At 41.2% G+C, this 23,662-nt stretch overlaps 2 protein-coding genes across 6 annotated transcripts in view; both read left to right on the plus strand.

The window, feature by feature from the left end:
• The first annotated feature begins 1,144 nt into the window (after positions 1-1,144).
• The window catches only part of npas2 (neuronal PAS domain protein 2), a 93,703-nt gene continuing 71,185 nt past the window's right edge, over positions 1,145-23,662 (plus strand). For all 5 annotated transcript variants that reach the window (XR_010004317.1, XR_010004318.1, XM_008121267.3 and 2 more), the window contains exon 1: positions 1,145-2,079. Coding sequence is in view for 3 of the 5 variants with exons in the window: in XM_008121267.3 (XP_008119474.1) it covers positions 1,160-2,079 (920 nt within the window). In the remaining 2 variants the exon portion in view is untranslated. The remainder of the gene's footprint in view (positions 2,080-23,662) is intronic.
• Positions 15,457-19,442, plus strand: LOC134297540 (uncharacterized). Its single transcript, XM_062975383.1, has one exon. It carries the CDS (start codon positions 16,502-16,504, stop codon positions 17,261-17,263), a length of 762 nt encoding a protein of 253 aa, XP_062831453.1. The 5' UTR covers positions 15,457-16,501; the 3' UTR covers positions 17,264-19,442.

The following is a 23,662-nucleotide window of genomic DNA, read 5'->3' on the forward strand; positions in this document are numbered from 1 at the left end:
GGAGCTCACCATGCTCCCCGGATTCAAACCACCAACCTGTCAGTTGGCAGTCCTACCGGCACAAGGGTTTAACCCATTGCGCCACCGGAGGCTCTTTATGTTTGATGGTTCTAGTTAATAAACATTAAAAAGTCACTCTGGAACCAAATTTCAAATATTTCAAGTCTGGGTCTTGGAGCAGTTTGAATTTTTAAACACATATATACTGTGAACATTAAAAAAATATGACAGACATACATTTATATTTAGAAACAAATGCAATTAACAAATCTGAGTAAGAATTTCTCCATTTAGCTTGTGTAGGCAGTTTAGACTTCAGAAGGTGTCATCTGCACCCGCCTGGAAAGGGCACACGGATTTCCAACAAGGGCGCATCTATACTGCGGAATTAAGGAAATTTGACACCACTTTTAGCTGCCATGTCTCAATGCCATGGAAGCATGGGAGTTCTAGTTTTACAAAGTCTTTAGCCTTCTCCACCAAAGGATGCTGGTATCAAAATGCACTCATTTTCCAATGCACTGTAGATGCACTCAAGGTCCGAGGACAGTGATCTGAACCAAAGTCCTGAGGTAAAGATAAAGGTTTTCTCCTGACGTTAAGTCCAGTCATGACCAACTCTGGGAGTTGGTGCTCATCTCCATTTCTAAGCCGAAGAGCTTGTCCGTAGACACCTCCAAGGTCATGTGGCCGGCATGGCTGCATGGTGCGCCGTTACCTTCCCGCCGGAGCGGTACCTATTGATCTACTCACATTTCGAACTGCAAGGTTGGCAGGAGCTGGGGCTAATAGCGGGCACTCATTCTGCTCCTGGGATTGAACCTGGGACCTTTTGGTCTGCAAGTTCAGCAGCTCAGCGCTTTAACACACTGTGCCACCAGGGGCCCCAAAGTCCTGAAGCAGGATGTTAATGTTGTTGAAGGCTTTCATGGCCGGAATCACTGGGTTGCTGTGAGTTTTCCTAATTTCCAACAGACCTCACACCCGAGGTTGCCTGCCATAGATGTGGGTGAAACGTCAGGACAGAATGCTTCTGAAACATGGCCATACAGCCCGGAAAACTCACAGCAACCAAGATGTTTATGGCAGAAAGATTGCGGCACCAGGGGGGCAAAACTCCACATGGGTCCAGGCCTGGTGAACTCTGGTGGGATGAGGAATGTTTCCTACAAGTGTCAGGTGCCCGTTTGATGCTGCCTTTTCGCCGAGAGATCTCCAGACACACCTCGGAAGGGCTCGCTTGGAACTCGAGGCCGGCCCCAAATTCCTCTTCTCCCTCCTTCGTGTGGCATCCGCCTCCGCCTCCTCCTCCTCCTGGGAAGGAAGGGGAAGGTCAGGCCTGTTTGGCAAAATAATATGTAGGTCAGTGGAGCGCTTCCTGCCCTTGTGCAAAAACAAGAGGCGGGAGAGAGAGAGAGAAAGAGAGCGAGAGAAGGGGAGAGGGAGAGCGCGCGCTCTCTTTTTCCCGCGCAGCTGCCTTGGGTTCTCCTCGTCCTCATCCTCCTCCCCACGTGCCAAAAAAGAAGCCGAAAGAGCCCACCTTCTCTTGGGAAGGGAGGAGGAGGAAGCGCCTTGCCTCCGTGACCCCATTTCGCGGCTCCCTCTTGGCCGAGAGCCTCCTCCACGCAGAGAGAGAAAGCGGGCGAGGCATGGCGTGAGGGGCGCCTCCTCCGTGTCGTGGCGAGGATGCCCCCTTCTTCGCCGACCCCGGCGGGGCAGCAGCCACTTTGGAGGCGAGGGGCCCCCGCGGTCTTCGTCGCAACTTAATGCCCGGCCGAGACTCCGCGCTCCCTTCCCGCCAGAGCTGAGGAGGGGAGCGGGCAGCGTCCGGCATGCGGGGCCCCCTCACACCATGAGAGACCGGCGGCGGAGTGGGAGCACCACCAACACCACCACCAGCAGCAGAGAAGGCGCCTCGGAGCCCCCCGTGCCTTGGAGGGAGAGCTCGGCCGGCCAGCGGCGCGAGTGGGAGACCCACGGCGGCGGGAGTCCGCCAACGCGAGTGGCCACCGCGGATAGCAGCAGCTACAACAGCCGCAGCAGCGTCGACCCCCTGTGCCCTCCCGCCAGGCTCCTCAGGTAAGCCAGCCTCGCCCGCGCCTGACACAGTGACACACATCAGCCGCCTCCTCCGCTCGGCCGCCCTGCCCTGCCCTTCGGCCCACGCCAGGGGGCGCCCTCGCCGCCGCTCCCACCGGTGGGTGGCCTCGGCTCGCCAGGGCGCGCTCCTCGGCCTCGGACTCCCCACACGCTTCGCCTCTCCGAAGAGAGAGGTCACGCAAAGGTGTAGAAAAGGCTGTCTTAGGCCCCTTCCATACAGCTGTATCAAATCCACTGTGCACCCAGATAACACAGTTCAAGGCAGATACAGTAGAGTCTCACTTATCCAACGTTGTGGATTATCCAACGCATTTTTGTAGTCAATGTTTACAATACATCGTGATATTTTGGTGCTAAATTTGTAAATACAGTAATTACAACATAACATTACCGTGCATTGAACTACTTTTTCTGTCAAATTTGTTGCACAACATGATGTTTTGGTGCTTAATTTGTAAAATCATAACCTAATTTGATGTTTAATAGGCTTTTCCTTCATCTCTCCTTATTATCCAACATATTCGTTTATCCAATGTTCTACCGGCCCGTTTATGTTGGATAAGTGAGACTCTACTGTATTGTGAATTATCGGCCTTGATTTTATTTATTTATCTTGTCAGGAGCGAAATGAGAACACAGTCTTAATGTATTAAAAAAACACACAAACAAAGTTGGAAACTTGGCATTATACTATAATAATAATAAAACTTTATTAATTAAATTTTTATTGGTATATATAGGAATTAAATACAACGAAAGCGTGAGAACAATGTTTGTTGACAGAAAGTGAAGAAAAAAAATATAGAGAATCTATTTTGAAAAGAAAGGAGAAAAAGAAGAAGTGTAGGAATGAGAAAAAGACATAAAGAAGGGGGTAAAAAGGAAGAAGAGGGGAAAAAATTAAAAAATTAAAAATTAAAAAGGAAAAAAACAATAAAAAACAAACTATAAATACATATATTTTTATATGTATACAATAAAACTTTATTTATATACCGCCCTATCTCCTCAAGGGACTCAGGGCAGTTTCCAAAATAAGAAAACCATACAACAGCTTAAAACCATACAACAACTAAACATAATTACAATAATGAATGTTAAGTACTAAATGTCCAGTGACCAGAAGCTGGAGCAGGGCCATAGCCAGAAATTCTTTTTTTTTGGGGGGGGGGGGGGAGGGGGGTTGAAACTTTTTTTTAGCAAATAATGAAGAGAGTTCCATAACGCAAAATAATTTATAAATCAGGCTCCATCGATAAACATCAGTGGACACTCATAGGGATTTGGCTAACCAGTTAAAATTCATGAGTAAACCGGGTTATTTTTTAAACCTGAAAAATTTCATCGGGGGGGGGGGGGGTTGAACCCCTAACCTTGGCTGCATCCCTGACTTGGTGTGCCTCTGGTGTTGCTGTAAGAAGGTCCTCCATTGTGCATGTGGCAGGGCTCAGGCTGCATTATAGTAAGTGGTCTGTGGTTTGCCCCTCTTCACATTCACATGTTGTGGACTCCACTTTGTGGCCCCGTTTCTTAAGGTTGGCTTTCATCTCGTGGGGCCAGAATGGAGTCTGTTCAGCGCCTTCCAAGTCGCCCAGTCTTCTGTGTGCCATGATATCTGCCTTGATATTCTGGTTTATATGGATGTGCAGAAGGGCCTTTTGTTGCACCATAACACGTGGTTACCTGCAGAACAGAGTAGACCTAGCATGCATATATGTACAGCACCACTCCTCACAGGACTAGCCCCCTGACTAAGCCTGGAACCAGTGGTTTCTGGCCTGTGGTTAATTGTCAGGAAAGAGTTATGAAATATGACACAAATCTCATTTGCCCACACTTTACTTATTTTGGTGATCCCTCATCCGATTATGATGGCCTTCCAAGTTCTTCAAAAACACCCGTGTGTGAGGTTTTTTTTATGTGTGGAGGCTGGTGCACAGCCAATCAACACACAGGGTGAGGGTCCCAACCAATTGTGTGGTTAACACGACGATGGTGGCTTCTTAATCTGTTGCAGCCTTCTTCCGCCTTCACAGCTGTTGTTACACATACCATGTTATCTTCCGCCTGATCTGCCGTTGTGGTCTTCAGTTTGTGCCCAGTCTGGAACCTCCCTTGCGGATCCCACTGGGAATGCATAACTCCGGTGATTACGCCCGTAGCAGGTTCATTGGAACACACAAGCCCACACCACAGAGCCTGAGAAGCAGGTTGTTGTGTTGCCTGGTGCCGTCAAGACGTATGGCAACCCTAAAGGGTACCGCTGAGAAGTATGGCCACCCTAAAGTGACACTATCACAGGGTTATCTGGGGCTGAGAGTGTGTGGCATGCCCAGGGTCATTTGGCAGGTTTTCACGGTTGAGTGGCGGCTCAAACACTGATCTCCTCAGCCCCTTCCATACAGCTGTATACAACCCCACATTATCTGCTTTGAACTTTTTGTTTTTACTGTTGTATTTTATTATACTTTTGGACGTGGTCCCTTTGTAAGATGCCCCGAGTCCCCTAGGGGAGATGGGGCGGGATATAAGAATAAAGTATTATTATTATTTACTGTGTTATATGGCAGTGTGGATTCAGATAACCCAGTTGAAAGACGATATTGTGGATTATCTGCCTTGATATTCTGGGTTATATGACTGTAAGGAAGAGCCCTAGAGTCAAACTACTATATCTCTCTGACTTTCCTGAGAAAGACTGCTACAGAAAAATGCCATTGTGAAGTGGGACCACTTACATGTTCTTATTTTCATGTTCTTAATGGGACATCCTTGGTTCAGTCTATCCATCTGGAATGCAGTCTTTTTCATGTTCTACTGCCTTCTTTCTTACTAAACACATTGTCTTTTCTAGTGAGTTGTTTCTTCTCATTATGTGGCCAAAGTACAATAGTGTTAGAGCACTAAAGCAATGGAAAAAAAAACCTTTGGGTGCATCGATGCTGCAGAGTGAATACACTTTAATTGCCTTGGTTCAATGCTATGGAGTCATGCAGTATGTAGTTTGACAAGGCCTTGAGCTTTCTCTGCCAAAGTATGTGGCTGGCCCACCAAACTACAAATCCCAGCATTGCATTGCATTGAGCCATGGCAATTAAATTAGAGATGGCATCTCTCAGATATGAGCTCCAGATGCTCCTTAAGTAACTTCCCCTTTGGCTCAGCACTATGATTACTGTATAATGTGAATCTAAGGCACACTCTAAATTTGGCAAGGTGATTTAGCCAAAAAAAAGGTGAGTGTTAGATTTGAATAAATACAGTATTTGTCTTTGTAAAAGGTCACAGTTTCCATTGAGCTTTTCTCCAGCACTATATTTGAAATGAGTTGATGAACTCTCTTCACTGTCCAGCTTTTACAGCAATATGTATAACTTTGGTATTCAATGATATCTTTACATGTCAGGATCCCATTTAGTTCCTTCATAGCTGCCTGTCCAGGTCCTAGTCTTCTGATTCCTTGACTGCAGCCTCCATTCTTTTTAATGACTGAGCCAAGATATGGACTATTTCAGTGTTTTCATCATCTATTATGTAAATCCTCCATGGTCATTATTCTTTTTTTTTTAATGCTCAACCATAAATCTGTTTATGTGCTTTCTTCCTTTACTTTCTTCAGTAATCATTCCAAGTATGGTATCATCTGCATATTTTGAATTGATTACTGTAGTAGTTCTCCTTGTCTTCATGGTTATTTTCAGCTGCATTCCTGGCAGTTTCCCTGGCTTCAGTTCACAATTCTTTTGGCTTCTGGTCCTTTAGGTTTAATAGTGCAAATCTGTTTTTTTCCCATTATTTTTAAATCTGTGGAGATGTTCTTCAGGTTACATTTTGGCACAATGGTTGGCTTAGTGTTCTTTATTATTATTGTGTTTATATATACCCTGCTTTTTCTCTTCACAAGGAAACTTAAAGTGACTTACATTAAAAGCATTTCAATACAATTTAAAATCTACAAAGATACAAACATTAAAACAGAATTAAATATCAATGGTATTTTAAAAATCACAGTTACAATCCATAAAAACATATTCAAAGCTAAAAACCACAGCACCCCCGACTAGATCTTAAACACCTTCAGCTTTAAACATCTGTCTGAATAAAAAAAGTTTCAGCTTGCTGTGGGAAGAACAGCAAAAAAGAAAAAAAAGGGGGGGTGGCTTTCTGGCTTCTCTGGGAAAAAGGGAGTTTGCTTCATTTCTTGATTCTAGGCCAAATTTTCCTACAATCTTTGCTTCTGCTCTGTTCCTTGTCTTTGAATTCCAATTACAGTAGAGTCTCACTTATCCAACATAAACGGGCTGGCAGAATGTTGGATAAGCGAATATGTTGGATAGTAAGGAGGCATTAAGGAAAAGCCTATTAAACATCAAATTAGGTTATGATTTTACAAATTAAGCACCAAAACATCAGGTTATACAACAAATTTGGCATAAAAAGTAGTTCAATACGCAGTAATGCTATGTAGTAATTACTGTATTTATGAATTTACGACCAAAATATCACGATGTACTGAAAACATTGACTACAAAAATGCATTGGATAATCCAGAACATTGGATAAGCGAGTGTTGGATAAGTGAGACTCTACTGTACCTCTGATTTCACTTACTTTTAAATTCTATGGGGATGTTATTTAGGTTCTTTCTTTCTTTCTTTTGTGCAATTCTCTATCTCCTGCTTCCAATTATGTAGTCTGATTGATTTCTTTATTGAATATCAATTAATGTCACCTCTTGGGTTGCCTGAAGAATATGTTTATGATGAACAAATGGTTGACTTTGCAAATTTTTTCTACTTACTGTTTTCTTGGAAACAAATTCAGCCAAAGACAGAACTTTATACTGAATTGTTTGGGATGCATGGTTGGTTTAGGAAGAGATGGTGACCTCATTTTATTATGACCTCATTTTATTATGGCCTATGTAAATTTGTTCTACCGCATAGAGTATCTGCTCTGTATTTCCAATTGTTCATTGTTGCTGAGTAGGTATTAATATTTTAAGATCAAAAAGATTGTTATTTATAATCAGGTTGCTTCTAGGATGCTAATAGGGATAACATTTGAATCATAACAGTAGGGATGGGACATTTTGTCCATCTCTTCTCTTTTTGTGATGATCAGATTATGCATGGTCCGAATACCAGTTCAGATATCCATGTGTACAGATGTATCCATTTGTAAACCTAGAATAGTGTTTCTCAGGCTGAATTTCTTCTTTTCCAAGTATGCCAGGAACTGGAATTATATTTGTACGAGTTAGCTAAAACTGTTTCTTTATTTCATGAAAATTCACCATGGACCAGCAACCAATGACCTGTAGACCTGCAATAATAGTGGGACCACCAGTTTGAATAGCACTGGCCTAGAACATTCATAAATCTTCAGATTTTTTTTAAAAAAGCATATATTGACGTAGTGTTATGTTTACAACTGAGAGTGGGTTTGATAATGTAGAAATGCAGGTGAATTCATTACAGATTTTTTTTCGACTTTATCCCTAGTCACTCATTATCTAAGCAGGTGGAAACAGCACATAAAAAGGAGTAGTACTGTGGTAGTCATGACCTCCTCCAACAGCCTATTCCCTTCTTCACAGGCTGATAGTGTGTGCTCTGTATGGCTCAGGTCCAGACTAAATGAAAGTCTATGTCTCCCTGCATGAACATAGTTGACTTTTAAGATCATCAGGGAGAGGGCTATGCCCTACTTTGTTTGGTAAAGGCACAGGAGAATGTCTTCTAAGTGGCTGTACCTAGGCTAAGAAAATGTCTGCTAGGAGGCGCTAAGTTGACCCTTCTGCAGACAGTGAAGACTTTTTTATTTGAACAAGAATGTAGAATTAATACAGTTTGACTCCACTTTAACTGCCAAAGCTTGGTGCCTTAAAATCATGGGAACTGTAGTTTTACATAATCCTTTGTCTTTTCTGCCAAGAGTATTGGCAGTTTACCAAATTACAAAACCCAGTATTTCATAGTAGCAAGCAATGACAGTTAATGTGGCGTCAAACTGCATTAATTCTGCAATGTAGATGTATCCTAAGTGGCTCTGTAGAAAGGTCTTTAATGGTGCGTTTTTCTAGTTCTTATCTTAGAATCATAGAACAATAGAGTTGGAAGACAGACCACATGGACCATCTAGTCCAACCCCCTGTCATGCAGGAAAAGCACTGTCAAAATACCCCCAGCAAATGGCCATCCAGCCTCTGTTTAAAAGCCTCCAAGGAAGGAGCTTTCACCACACTCGGAAGCAGAGAATTCCACTGCTGACCAGCTCTAAGTCAGGAAGTTCTTCCTTATTTGGATATATCAGCAATATATTGAAAGTCTACACTTGCTTTGGCCTTTTGCAAATGAAAATAATTTAAATTTAATAAAACAAATGTAAATAACCTCAGCTCAAGCTTTAAAATCTCAGAGATAAAAATCATTTCTTCTGACACTTCTGTGGAAAAAAATAGTAAGATATTTACACTATTTGTCAGTTTCAAAGGAAACCATTTTTTATTCGTTCTCTGATGTGAGCAGGTGACAAAATGTAGCACGAATATTTCTAGCTGCCACATTGGAAATGATTCTGGCTGTGAAATGAAATTATATACTGTATCTTTATCTAATTATTTACTTTTGTTATACTGTACTTGCATTCTGGTGAATCAAGATACGTTTTTGCAGCATGAAGAGTGAAACAATTTAAAAGCTACATAGAAATTGGTTTGGCAGGATGACTCATTATGAATGGTAAAGGTAGGAAATAACTTGTCCTTCAGTTCATATTCTGCATAATATTTATAAGTTATTTTAAGTTGATAGCAGGGACAATTTTTTTTTTAAACTGACATTTTGCAATACACGCTATAGAATAGTAGCACATTTTAAATGCATTTTATATCCTGTTATTGATAGATATAAATACATATTTATTTACTACACTCTTTTGGTTTTTCATTTATGATTCATTTTTAATGGCATAAATGTCAGTTGCATGGATGAATGGAGAGAAGGGGAGGTGGTGGCTGCTATATGCCCAGCACTATGGCCTAAAAAGAAACTGGGGATCTATTTCTTCACTTTAGAGCTCAAAATCCTGAAATGAGCAAATTAGACAGTCCTATAGTAGTAATGTGGCTGAATGGGTGTGCAATATCACTCTGTATCTGTAGAACTCATATACATGTTTAACATCCACAGTTTCACTTATTTTCCAAGGACCTCCTGTACAAGCTATATCCTTTTCATTTGTCCTACGAAAAATGTTTGCTGTTATCTACATTTTCCCCAATCTACGTCTCACTGTTCCAACAGAAAACTTGGGGTGAGTAAAGGTGCACCTACATTGTAGGATTAATACAGTTTGACACCATTTCAACTGCTATGGTTCAATGCTATGGAATCATAAGAGTTGTAGTTCAGTGAGACTCCAGCATGTTTTGACATTATTCCATAACATTGAGCCATGGCAGTTAAAATGGTGCTAAACTTCATTAATTCTACAGTGTAGGTGCATTCTAAGATCCATTAAAAGGTCTTCTGTTTCTCATCAGAAAACCTCTGCATTATGAGTTGGAGAGTGTGGAAGTGATGGGCCCATGGTGATCCTTCTGAATAAGTAGAGGTGTAAACCAGCCATTGCAAATACTTGATTTTACAGATGTTTTTGGACCACAACTTCTTACCATTTGCTAGCTCTGGCAACTGAAGTCCTGAAAATCCTTGGCAGAGCAACGTTTTCTGAATCTGGTATAAGCCTCAGTGCCCTTGCCAAAATTCAGCATGCCGCTGGTTCCAGTTCTCACTACCAAACTGGGAATTAAAGTAGTGTGGTAACTGGGTATTGGTACAAATCCCAAGGCTAAAAAAAGAAGCAGATATCATAATTCACCTGATGGGTTTTATAGCAGACTTGGTACGTTCACTATCTTATTTTCTCTCACTGTAGCCAATTCAGTTTTGCTGCATCCTGCATGCCTCTGCTTGCAGCACAGACATCAAAGCCTTGGGTTGTTGGAGATGTGGGGAGAAATGAGATCTAGAAGAACAGATTCCACTGCTTTAATTTTATTGCTTTGCTTAGGGCTTAGATCTCCAAACTGAGAATAATGAGGTCAATAGGAAGTTTGAGTTTTGTGCATCATTTCACCTTATAATAACTTGAGATTTTATTAAGCAACAAAGAATATTGAATGTCATTATATAGTATTTATCCACTAATTCTGTCAGGTAGAGTGGAAACTCTCATATGGATGTACAAGGAGATTAGTTAGCATTTTTAAGGGTAGCAGCACAACTTTACTCAGTTCATTGTTGTCATGGTAATGAAGTGGTCAGAAATCTAGAGAGGAAAAGAAACCTCTTAGCAGTATTGTGATTCATAAAGAAGCATACTGTATGGCTAAACAATCTTTAGGTAAGAAAAAGTAACAGAGGATATAATTGTGGAAATTTAGGGTCAAGCCACACATGTGATAATTTATCCAACAGCTATCTTCTACTATGTAGTTTGGTTATGAAAAAGTAGATAAAGAGGTGGGAATGGAGGAGGATATGTTTGAATTTTTTTAAAGAATAAAATATAATGTTCCACATTTTTTGGTTAAAAGTGCCCTGTGCATTTCATTGAAAAAGGAAACCAAGTGTACAAAATGTGGTTAACGCATGGAGAAAATCCTGAAAAAAACCTGCACAAATTTCAAAGGCAATTTGTAGTTTCAGACTTATATAAAATTTGCAAGTGTCAGTTCTGTAGACAAAATACATTTTTTTTGTGTGGAAAATAATATTTTAATGCAGAAGTATTAATTCCTATGTAAAGAAATGCTGCTTTCTATGCAAATCTATTTTACACAGAACTACAGCATTTTTGTCAGGAATGAATATTTGCACATTAAAATATTATTTCCCATGCAGAAAATTCCATTTCCTTTACAGAAAAGGCTTTTTCTGCAAATAATAACCATGTGTGAATTTTGTGCAAAATAAGTCATAAACGGTGAAAATTCTCCTGGGTCCAAGATTCATTAATCAACAGGCCCTTCCAGACATAACTAAATTCGAGATGGAATTGGGATATTAAATCTATTTACGTATTTAGTTCCCACCCACACCCCAACCCAACCTTTGGGTTTCCGCCCCACCCCCATATCCCCCAAACATACATGAATGCTTGCCAGCAGCTCTTCTGATGTGTGCAAATGATGTGTCAAGAGGGTGGGGAGGGGAAGAGGGAAATCCCTCCTCTCCCCCCCCCCCACCTCCTGATGCGTCATTTCCATGCATTAAGATAGCTCTCCAGAGGGGCCTGCGCTGCGCTGTTTTGGGGAGAAATGGGGCCTGAGAGGTGAGGGGGGTAGGTACCATCTGCCCAAAGAACCAAGATCACTGTGGGGATTAGTCAATTCCCACAAGGCCTTCACCTAGAAAGATCCAAACTTTAGTTAAAGGTCTGGATCTATCCAGGTGTTTAATTAATCCAGAGCAAACTGGGATATCCCAGTTTTCTCTGGATTAATTCAGTTTTACCTGAGGTGTCATTTAGATGCCTCAGGTAAAACTGAGACAGGTCCTGCATTTTGGACCTGTCTGAAAGGGCCAAGGTTTCTCAGTAGTCAAAAAACATATTTTTTCAATAATTTTCTAATATTCTTTTCATCTCTACTGTGTATATAACTTAGTTCATCATTGAAGTTATAGAAATGGACTCAGATTTGGACATTTTTAATATTATAAAAATGTTGTAAGTGTAATCTCTTATCAGAGCAGTTAACTCTTGTTGATGCTCATTTGTTGGAGCACCTAATGGAGTCTCTTTTCTGTGTGGATGAACTGAGCATAAAGTAGGCAAGCCTGCCTCTTTGCTAGCCTTGGGGTTTGCACCAATGCACAGTCATAATAATGGTTTGGTGTCATCCAAGGATTTCTCTACTCATACGAGTTCAGATGCTTTAGGGCAGGTATATAGATGAAACAAAAGTGCTCTTTTTAATGCAGGATTTTTGTTAAAATCCAAAAGCCTTCTAATGGTAAAAATAAAGAATGAGGTTGAATACTTGGGAGTACTGTATATTACTATTAGGTAATGAATGTGATCAGTCTTTCAACAAAATGATTGCAGTGGACTTAATAAAAAACATGGATGTTTATTTGATTTACAAAACAACCCAACCCTAACATTTTGTTCAGAGTCTATCTCTCTTCAGAAAACTTACTTACTTAGGCGATCCCTCGTAGTTCGAGGACAATAGTCTTCCATCCTTGGTATCTTGGGGGTGGGTTCTTAGGTGGCTGAAGAGACCTATTCTTGACCTGCATATTCTCCCGCAGTGAGGACATCGGTTTCCAGGTGGAAGGCGGTCCCGGTCGGGGTTAGCTTGACGCTCCTTCCTCTTGGCACGTTTCTCCCTTAAGCCCTCCGTTCGTGCCTCTTCGAACTCTGCAGCACTGCTGGTTACAGCTGACCTCCAATTGGAGCGCTCAAGGGCCAGAGCTTCCCAGTTCTCAGTGTCTATGCCACAGTTTTTAAGGTTGGCTTTGAGCCCATCTTTAAATCTCTTTTCCTGCCCACCAACATTCCGTTTCCCATTCTTGAGTTCAGAGTAGAGGAGCTGCTTTGGGAGACGGTGATCGGGCATTCAGACAACGTGGCCAGTCCAGCGGAGTTGATGGCGTAGGAGCATCGCTTCAATGCTGGTGGTCTTTGCTTCCTCAAGCACGCTGACATTTGTCCGCCTGTCTTCCCAAGAGATTTGCAGGATTTTCCTGAGGCAACGCTGATGGAAACGCTCCAGGAGTTTGGTGTGACATCTGTAGACAGTCCACGTTTCGCAGGCGTAGATCAGGGTTGGGAGGACAATGGCTTTATAAACAAGCACCTTGGTATCTCTACGGATGTCCCGGTCATCAAACACTCTCTGCTTCATACGGAAAAATGCTGCACTCGCAGAGCTCAGGCGGTGTTGTATTTCAGTGTCGATGTTGACTTTTGTGGAGAGATGGCTGCCAAGGTAGCGGAAATGGTCAACATTTTCTAATGTTACACCGTTAAGCTGTATTCCTGGCTTTGCAGAGGGATTAGCTGGTGCCTGTTGGAAGAGCACTTTGGTTTTCTCGATGTTCAGTGAGAGGCCGAGCTTCTCATATGCTTCTGCGAAGGTGTTTAGAGTGGCTTGTAGATCTTCTTCTGAATGCGCACAGACTACGTTGTCATCAGCATATTGGAGTTCTATAACAGATGTTGTGGTGACCTTGGTTTTGGCTCTCAGTCTGCTGAGGTTAAATAGCTTGCCATCTGTCCGATAGATTATTTCCACTCCGGTGGGAAGCTTCCCATCAACAAGGTGAAGTAACATAGCGATGAAGATGGAAAATAAGGTAAGGGCAATAACACATCCCTGCTTGACACCTGATTCCACCTTAAATGGGTCACTTTGGGAGCCGTTGCTCTCCAAGACTGTTGCCATCATGTCATCATGGAGGAGCCGCAGGATGTTCACAAATTTGTCAGGGCACCCGATTTTTTGGAGGATGGTCCAGAGAGCGCTGCGATTCACTGTGTCGAATGCCTTTGCAAGGTCAATGAATGCTATGTACAGAGGTTGGTTTTGTTCCCTGCATTTTTCTTGGAGCTGTCGTGCAGTGAAGATCATGTCCACTGTTGCTCTGGAGGGACGGAAGCCATTCTGGGATTCTAGGAGGGTGTCTTCTGAGACAGGGAGAAGGCGGTTTGCAAGGATTCTTGCAAGGATTTTCCCGGCGGAGGTTAGAAGGGAGATACCACGATAGTTCCCGCACTCTTCTTCTTTTTTTTCTCTCTCTCTTCAGAAAAATCACATTTCCAAGCTCTAGTCATTTTTTCCCTCTTGCAGCAGTGTATATTTTCTTGCTTTCTGTATTAAGTCTATACTTTTTCAGACCTTGAAAATTTACTTTCAAAAACTAACTCAGTTTTATAGTTTTTAAAAAGTAAATTTTCTGAATGTTGGTTCCTACTTTTCCGAGAACTTTGCATATGGAAAGGGCAGGGGGAAGTGAAGTCTGAATGTAAAGTCCATTTAGACTTTATGGAAAAGATCTTGGGATAGGAGACCATATTGTTGCTTCCTATTTCATGTTTTTTTCCTGTATAAAAAATATACTGAGTAGATGTATTCCAATTTTCTGTATTTTTCACAGAACATTAGTCTTTGCAAGGATTATAAGCATAATGAGGTGGCATCCCAATGGAGAAGAACATGAATATTAATTAGAGGAAACATTTATATATAACTAACTAACACCAGACATTGCATCACAGGAATTCCCACAGTGATTTTTAAGGAAAGTTAATTACCATCTACTGTTATCGTAACAGAGGATCTCTCTGTAGAAATAAAAATACTCCTAATGCTTCTCCAAGTAGTATCAGTTATTGATAAGGAGAACTATTTCAGCCTATCACACACATATTTTTGAATAGAAATAACATTTGAACAATATCTCTGTACTGAGAGCCATCTTGGTTTTGGAAATGAAATAGAGATGGTTTAAAAACTGAAAATAGTTGTTCCATGTGCCTGTTTTAAGAGGATCATTGAGGTGATCATTGCCACAATTATAAAGATATGAGGTTGGATTTGAAGGCCTATTCTTTTGTGGGTTCTTTCTTTGAATATGAGTTGACAACTATCAGTCCAGAAGAAGAGTGACTTATACCAAGATCCAGTATTACTTGTTTATTCTGTCTTTGGTTAAGTTGTTTCCATTTATTAATTATAGCAATAGTAAATGGGAGGAGGTTGAAATTTGAAATTGTCCTTCTAATTATTGCTTAGCTGCTAGGACATTAGTTGGACATAAGAAAAAAGAACATTTCTCCACATCAGATTCTCTGTTATTTTGGGCGATTTCTCTGCCTGCAAAAGTGAGAAAGGATTAGGTACTGTGGATTGGGGGTTTCGGTAAATATTCAGAACTTTCTAATAATTACTTAAGAAACAGAAAATAAATGTACAGATTTCTTGGCTAATAGGGTCAAAATCTTGATAATGACACAATGATAAATGGGGCTAAATCCAGTCTTTAACTGGTGAAAATGCTTGTCTTTTTTTGCCTCCCTTCTCTTGAACTCCCTGATGCCTGGATACTGGCTAGGGGGAGTGGTAACAGTTGACTAGAGTTGTTTTAGGGCAGTGGTTCTCAACCTGGGGTCCCCAGATGTTTTTGGCCTTCAACTCCCAGAAATCCTAACAGCTGATAAACTGGCTGGGATTTCTGGGAGTTGTAGGCCAAAAACATCTGGGACCTCAGGTTGAGAACCACTGTTTTAGTGTCTCCCAATATGGTGAGGAATCGTAGCTCCCGGTAGGCTAGAGTATGCTATTCATCAAATGTATGTTCTCTGCAATACCTTTTGTGCCATATAATGTTTGGTATCAGGCTGGATATTTCTCCCCTTTCTCTCTCTCACATTTTCAGCTTTGGAAGAGCATCACAAATCACACTTTAAGAGAGATTACAAATATATAGAGTTTAGCGTGTTTGTTTGATACCAGATCATTTTTAAAATGTGTGTGTGTGCGTTCACATTGTTGGCAAATTTATGGTGGCCCTATGAATTCCAATTCGAGTTCAAGGCAAGCCGTTTAACATCACAGTGATCCAAATATATGCCCCAACCACAGCTGCTGAAGAAGCAGAATTAGATAAGTTCTATGAGTATCTGCAGCACCTACTGGATAACACACCAAAAAGAGACATTATTCTCATTACAGGAGATTGGAATGCTAAGGTGGGCAGTCAAATGACAACTGGGATCACAGGCAAGCACGGATGAAGCAGGATGTAGGTTGATAGAATTTTGCCAGGAAAACTCTCTGTGCATAACAAACACTCTCCTCCAACAACCTAAAAGACGGCTTTACACATGGACTTCACCAAATGGTCAACACCGAAATCATATTGACTACATCCTTTGCAGCCAAAGGTGGTGGACATCCATCCAGTCGGTGAAAACAAGACCTGGAGCTGACTGTAGTTCAGATCACGAATATCTTACTGCGAAATTTAGAATCAGACTAAAGAGAATGGGGAAAATACATAAACCAATTAGATATGATCTCACAAATATTCCTAGTGAATATGCAGTGGAGGTGAAGAATAGATTTCAGGGACTAGATTTAATAAATAGAGTCCCAGAAGAACTATGGATAGAAGTCCACAACATTGTTCAGGAGGCAGCAACAAAGTACGTCCCAAAGAAAAAGAAAACAAAGAAGGCAAGATGGTTGTCTGCTGAGACACTGGAAGCAGCCCAAGAAAGAAGAAAGGTGAAAAGAAACAGAGATAGGGGGAGATATGCCCAATTAAATGCTCAATTCCAGAGGCTAGCTAGAAGAGACAAATAACTATTTTTAAACAAGCAATGCATGGAACTGGAAGAAGACAACAGAATAGGAAGGACAAGAGACCTCTTCCAGAAAATCAAAAAAATCGGAGGCAAATTTCAGGCAAAAATGGGCATGATCAAAAACAAAGATGGCAAGGACCTAACAGAAGCTGAAGAGATCAAGAAAAGGTGGCGAGAATATACAGAAGATCTGTATAGGAAGGATAATAATATAGAGGATAGCTTTGATGGTGTGGTGAGTGAATTAGAACCAGACATCCTGAGAAGTGAGGTTGAATGGGCCTTAAGAAGCATTGCTAATAACAAGGCAGCAGGAGATGACAGGATCCCAGCTGAGTTGTTTAAAATCTTGGAAGGTGATGCTGTCAAGGTGATGCATGCCATATGCCAGCAAATATGGAAAACACAAGATTGGCCATCAGATTGGGGAAAAAAATCAATTTATATCCCCATACCCAAAAAGGGAAGTGCTAAAGAATGCTCCAACTTCCGTACAGTGGCACTTATTTCCCATGCCAGTAAGGTAATGCTCAAGATCCTGCAAGGCAGACTCCAGCAATACATGGAGCAAGAGTTGCCAGATATACAAGCTGGGTTCAGAAAAGGCAGAGGAACGAGAGACCAAATTGCCAATATCTGCTGGATAATGGAGGAAGCCAGGGAGTTTCAGAAAAACATCTACTTCTGCTTTATTGACTATTCTAAAGCCTTTGACTGTGTGGATCATAATAAACTATGGCATACCAAGTCACCTTGTCTGTCTCCTGAGAAATCTGTATAAAGACCAAGCAGCCACAGTAAGAACAGATCACGGAACAATAGACTGGTTCAAGATTGGGAAAGGAGTACGGCAGGGCTGCATGCTTTCACCCTACCTATTCAACTTGTACGCAGAACACATCATGCGACGTGCGGGGCTTGACGAGTTAAAATTGCTGGAAGAAACATTAACAACCTTAGGTATGCAGATGATACCACTCCGATGGCCAAAAGTGAGGAACAGCTGAGGAGCCTAATCATGGGATGGGATCTGGTATCTTTGAAGTACTCCATTTTAATACATGCATTATAAAATGTAAAACTCAGACTCATAACCTTTAAATAAAAAGGTATTGGTTTGACTCGCCTCATGACTCAAGGTGGGTTACAACATGGTTAAATCACATTAAAACATAAGACCATTAAAATATATGTATTTAAAACATAGAGATTAAAACACATTAAAACCATGCATACTACTAAAAAGTAAATTTAACATTCATAGTGTTGTAGTTGGGCCAAGGGGCAGTAATGGTTCTATGGGTGAAACAGCTAGAAGGAGAAAAAGGGCTAATAGAGAGCAGGTGCTTGATGAAGAACAACAAGTAAAGCGGGTTCGGGAAATACTTATGGCTTCTTCAGAGGATGAGACGTTTTATGGGTTTTCTAGTGATGAGGAGTCCATACTAGATGATGATTTCGCAGAGAGTAGAGGAACTAAAAGGTCTACTCGAGAGCAGGAGTCAGATGAGGAAAGAGAAAGGAAAAAGATCAGGGATATACTCACTGCTTCCACGGATGAGGAGACTTTTGAGGGATTTTCTGGGAATTATGGGTCTGGGAGTGAGATGGAGAGTGCTGACTGGACTCAAGTAAATGTGGATGATGAGCCAGCCCATGGGGCTGCATCAGGGGATTGGCAAGCCTCTCATACTTCTGGGACATGGGGAGATCTAAGTCTTGAACAGAGATGGAGGGGCTGGAGGGATGGGAGGCAAGGTCCACTAACAAGATCAAGATCAGCTGTGATTGATGAGGAAAGGGCGGAGGTCTCATCAGCATCGGACTCCGACGAGTAAGTTAAAAGTAGAGTTTGGAGAACTATTGTCTTGCAGAAGGCAAGGTGTCGTTTTGGGGACATTGCTTTGTCGCTGCCTGTTCTCCTTGGGTCCTGGCTGTACAGCTTCCTGATAATCCGGATTGAATCCTGCTTCAGTGTTCCTGGCTTCTGACTCCTGTTCGACTTCTGACAACGGCGTTTCCAGTTTGGCGTTTGTTTTGGCTTCCCTGTTCTAGCATTTCCAGTTCGGCGTTTGTCTTGGCATTTCTGCTCCAGCGTTTCCAGTTTGGCGTATGCCTTGGCGTTCTTGTTCCAGCATTTCCAGTTCGGCGTTTGCCTTGGCGTTTCTGCTCCAGCGTTTCCAGTTCGGCGTTTGCCTTGGCATCCCTGCTTCAGCGTTTGCAACTTGGCGTTTGTCTTAAGCTTTCCTGCTTCAGCGTTTCCAGTTCGGCGTTTGCGTTGGCGTCCCTGTTTTGGCATCCCTGCTTTGGCGCTTCTACTTCAGCTTTTCTGGCTACTGAACCCGGTCCGGCTCCTGACCTTCGTCTGTGCTTGCTCCTGGCTTGGCGTCTCCGGTTTTCTCCCTTTGGAGAGAACTATGATTCTACTTGCTGCCTTTTGAGAGTATTTTGCTCTTTTCCAGCCCTTTGCGCCACAGCATTGAGTGGCGTCAGTTCTGGTAACGTTTCTGTTACATTTGATGCAGATTATCAAGCCAGATAATCCGGTTTATCCTTTTGTTCTTGCTTTTGACTCCTTTTGAATTAAGACATTTATTTTTGAGGAGAAACACTGCAGTTAAGTGTTTCTGAGTTTAAAATATCATTTAATAAACATTTAAGAACTTTCCTTTATGTGTGTGGCTTTTTAAAAGGCGGCTGTGTCACGACACATAGTTTAAAATTGACTGCTTTTCTGTTTGATACAGAAACAAATGCAGTGATTTTTTCCAGGCATCCATTCAGATTCTGAATCAATATCTAATTTATTCATGGAATAATAAAAGAATAAATTAATAGTAGCTTGGCAACTGGAGAAATAATGCAACCATACTAATTCATTTGAGTAATAATAGCTGAATCAGCTTTGGATAAGGCAGTGATGTTTATGGATGAGTATTTGGTATAAATATTTAAGACTTTAAAAATTATAAGTACACAGTTTCAGAACTTTTTTCACTGAGTAGAAGTGAAACTCAGCCACATATATTTGTTAACTACCTTGACTGATTAACAACAAATACATGTTTCTGGGTTTCTTGTTCATTCGCACAACCATTTCTGTCAAATGCAAAACTAAAAATAAAAATGGGGAACAGTTGTACTTCTTAAAATAATTTTTAAAACCTATTTATATTTATACCAAATGCTATAAGCTATATCAGAAAAAGGAATTGGCAAACCCACATGTGAGTATTCCTTTTGTAAGAAGACTAAAAAAAAACCCACCAGAAGTCAGCATGCGACTTGAAGGTACATACCTTGATTGATCTGGTGCTTGTTGTTGTAATATAGAGAAAATGAGAACAAGACCACCTTAAGAGGACAGAACTGAATTCATGATGGCTTATTTGCATGGGAGAGAGAGGGGAGAGTATTCATTGGATCTGAGTGTATCTTGATATAAGTCTACAGGTTTATTTAATGTTGATTCATACAACATGTCCATGTAGTACAGGACAAGTTACAGCACATTTCTGGCATCTGTACTGTATGTGGAATACTGGACATGAAGACATAAAAAGGATTAGGTTTACAATAAATTAGGTGCTATTGTTTTGCTTCCTTTTATTGCACAGCTGTAGTATTTTAAAGGCCGCAGATATACCCTTGGCAGTCTGTAGTTACCAACTGTACCATGATAGACAGATGACTTAATGACAGTGAATGATAATCACTATGTTATTACAAGAGTACACCAGAACAAACAACAGCCTATGATTCATGTAACTGTAATCACAATGTTGTTATAAGATTTACTCCACCAAACTTTACTTCATTGAAAAATAATCATTATTTCATAACATGTTAACAAAAAAGTAGGTATCTTCTTGGACACTATTGTTTTAAGAAAAACTTTGGTATAAGAGGCAAAAATGACATGGAAAGAATAGGGATTGATTCCTACATCTTAAAAAAAAGAACAGTTCAATGTGTTTCATCAAAATTTTTATCTTAAAACACATGTGAAATGAAACAACTCTATCAAATAAACTTTGCTTAAATAAGCAAAAAACCCTTTTAGAGATGGCTTAAAAGGCTTCTTCAGTATTCAGGATCAAAGTTTTCTTTCCCTACCCTCCACCTTTTTATTATTTCAGTGTTGGTGGCCAGACCTATGCTTCTCTCCTTCCCCTCCAAACATTGACTCATCTATTTTCTCCTTTTTATGTAACACCTATGTTCAATAAGGGATTTTAGAGGGAGCTGCTGTTTACTTTGCCTGTTGTGGGCAGGCACTGCAGTTACAGTACAATTGACTGACACTTCTGAAAACCTTCCAGCAAGAAAAAAAGATAAGGAATAAAGGGGAGCTGGGCAGTCATAAAAAGATGCTGTAAAGACTATATCGGGGGTTTGTTAACCGAGGTGTAACTTTATATGCTTCTGTAAATGCCGTATCGGTGGATCTCATGTATAAGTTAAGGGCAGGTTTTGGGGCCAAACTTAATGGATTTTGATACAACTCATGGGTAAGTTGAGGATCATTCCACAATCATCAGTGTGTGTGTGTGGGGGGGGGAGATGCTCCTGGCTACCATCACCTTTTCCCCACTCAGTCATTAAAAAAAAAGCCATGGCAGAGAGAATAGATAAAGTTGGTGCTTCTTATAGGCTGTCCTAGAATGGGCTAAAATCTTGCCTTCTGGCACTTTACTTAGAGAAGTAGACAATTCTGTTTTTGATAAAGAGTTAAGGTACAGTAGTCATAATGACCCATGGATACATCAACCCAGGGTTCTTTGGTTGATTTTTTGACTGGATTTTTAGACTTATACATGAGTACATAGGGTATTGGAATAAATAAATATCGCCAATTTTCTACCATCTCTTCTTCAATTTGATCAGTATAATATGTCTTTGACTTTGGAAGGCTGATCTAATAATGAAGTCTACATCTCAAACCTTATTAATCTCTTGATGCAAGTGTTTGGGCACATGTTCTCTTTCTTTAATTTGGTTATAAAACAAGATGTTAAAATGAATTTAACATTAAGTTTTACTGACATATGACAGAATTAAAAAGTGGTTTAACAGCATTAGCATTCCCAATGCTGAATTGGGCTTCAGTCCTAATGCTGATTGTCAGACCACAAAATACTTCTGAAAGATATTACTTGTGCAAATGCTTAAGTTACGCATTTTAAATGTAGCTTTGGTAGATGCCTACAACACAAATGACAATAACAAACAGGAGACGAGCAGAACACTTAAACAGATAAAAATGTATGTGGGCATTCCTCAAGTAACTCTCTGGTTTTGTAGCATAATCATGATGGGCACTAACCCATTCTCAGGGAGAAGACAGGAATCACAGGCAGCCTCAGAAGTTAATAGAGGATAATTGGAAGAGAATAGAGAAGCATTGCAAGATGCTAGCTTTTATAAATTGTTTGTCTGATGCCACTTACAGAATGAGAAAGGAATAAACATACTGCACTTAAAGAGTCTCATCGACCCATTTGATCCTGGCAGATAATGTGATTTTGCTAAAGCAGGTCACTGCACATCCTAACTCCTAGTTACTTTGGGCCAATGTAAACTTACTGTAGCATGAACAATTGTATTTCTTAACTTGGCATCTAAAATATTATAGATGTCACTATAGTATATTTTAATATGCTTATTTTAAAGCTCTGCTATCTCTTTTTAAAGAATACCAACCTTATAGTAGAAGGATCCAGAATATTGGGTTACAAACCAGTGCTGAACTTTTGCTGTCAAAACTATGCAAACGAACGGATGACCGAATTTGAGCCCCCCCTTCACACTACACCTCTTCCATGCCTCCCCATATGCTCCAGAGGGGTAGGAAACATTTTAGAACAGATTAAGGAGCTGTTCTGAGGGTTCCAGTCAGAGAAGGAAGGGATGGAAATACTCTTGTGTTGGTGTTGCATTCAGGCTTGTCTTGGTGGTGTATTGTTTGAATACAGCAGGCATTGTCCCCTGTTAATTGAGTTTCTGGGAAAGCTTTATTTGCCAGTGTGAGTTTCTGCCAGAGCCTGATCCCAGAAGGGCAGTTGGTTCTCGCAGAAGCAGAGGCAGCAGGAGGACATTTTTGCTCCCTGGCTTCAGGTAGGATTTGGCTAAGATTTGGCTAAGATTTTAAACTGAGTGTGGGCTTGGCTCCTGTGGTCAAAGTCTAACTGTTGTGTGACTGTTGTGTTGAAAGAGAGCCAGGTACTTAAGTTGATTGACAGCAGGCATTGTCCCCTGTTAATTGAGTTTCTGGGAAAGCTTTATTTGCCAGGGTGAGTTTCTGCCAGAGCCTGATCCCAGAAGGGCAGTTGGTTCTCGCAGAAGCAGAGGCAGCAGGAGGACATTTTTGCTCCCTGGCTTCAGGTAGGATTTGGCTAAGATTTGGCTAAGATTTTAAACTGAGTGTGGGCTTGGCTCCTGTGGTCAAAGTCTAACTGTTGTGTGACTGTTGTGTTGAAAGAGAGCCAGGTACTTAAGTTGATTGACAGCAGGCATTGTCCCCTGTTAATTGAGTTTCTGGGAAAGCTTTATTTGCCAGTGTGAGTTTCTGCCAGAGCCTGATCCCAGAAGGGCAGTTGGTTCTCGCAGAAGCAGAGGCAGCAGGAGGACATTTTTGCTCCCTGGCTTCAGGTAGGATTTGGCTAAGATTTGGCTAAGATTTTAAACTGAGTGTGGGCTTGGCTCCTGTGGTCAAAGTCTAACTGTTGTGTGACTGTTGTGTTGAAAGAGAGCCAGGTACTTAAGTTGATTGACAGCAGGCATTGTCCCCTGTTAATTGAGTTTCTGGGAAAGCTTTATTTGCCAGTGTGAGTTTCTGCCAGAGCCTGATCCCAGAAGGGCAGTTGGTTCTCGCAGAAGCAGAGGCAGCAGGAGGACATTTTTGCTCCCTGGCTTCAGGTAGGATTTGGCTAAGATTTGGCTAAGATTTTAAACTGAGTGTGGGCTTGGCTCCTGTGGTCAAAGTCTAACTGTTGTGTGACTGTTGTGTTGAAAGAGAGCCAGGTACTTAAGTTGATTGACAGCAGGCATTGTCCCCTGTTAATTGAGTTTCTGGGAAAGCTTTATTTGCCAGTGTGAGTTTCTGCCAGAGCCTGATCCCAGAAGGGCAGTTGGTTCTCGCAGAAGCAGAGGCAGCAGGAGGACATTTTTGCTCCCTGGC

Source organism: Anolis carolinensis, chromosome 3 (genome assembly GCF_035594765.1).
Source record: "Anolis carolinensis isolate JA03-04 chromosome 3, rAnoCar3.1.pri, whole genome shotgun sequence".
NCBI lineage: Eukaryota > Metazoa > Chordata > Lepidosauria > Squamata > Dactyloidae > Anolis > Anolis carolinensis.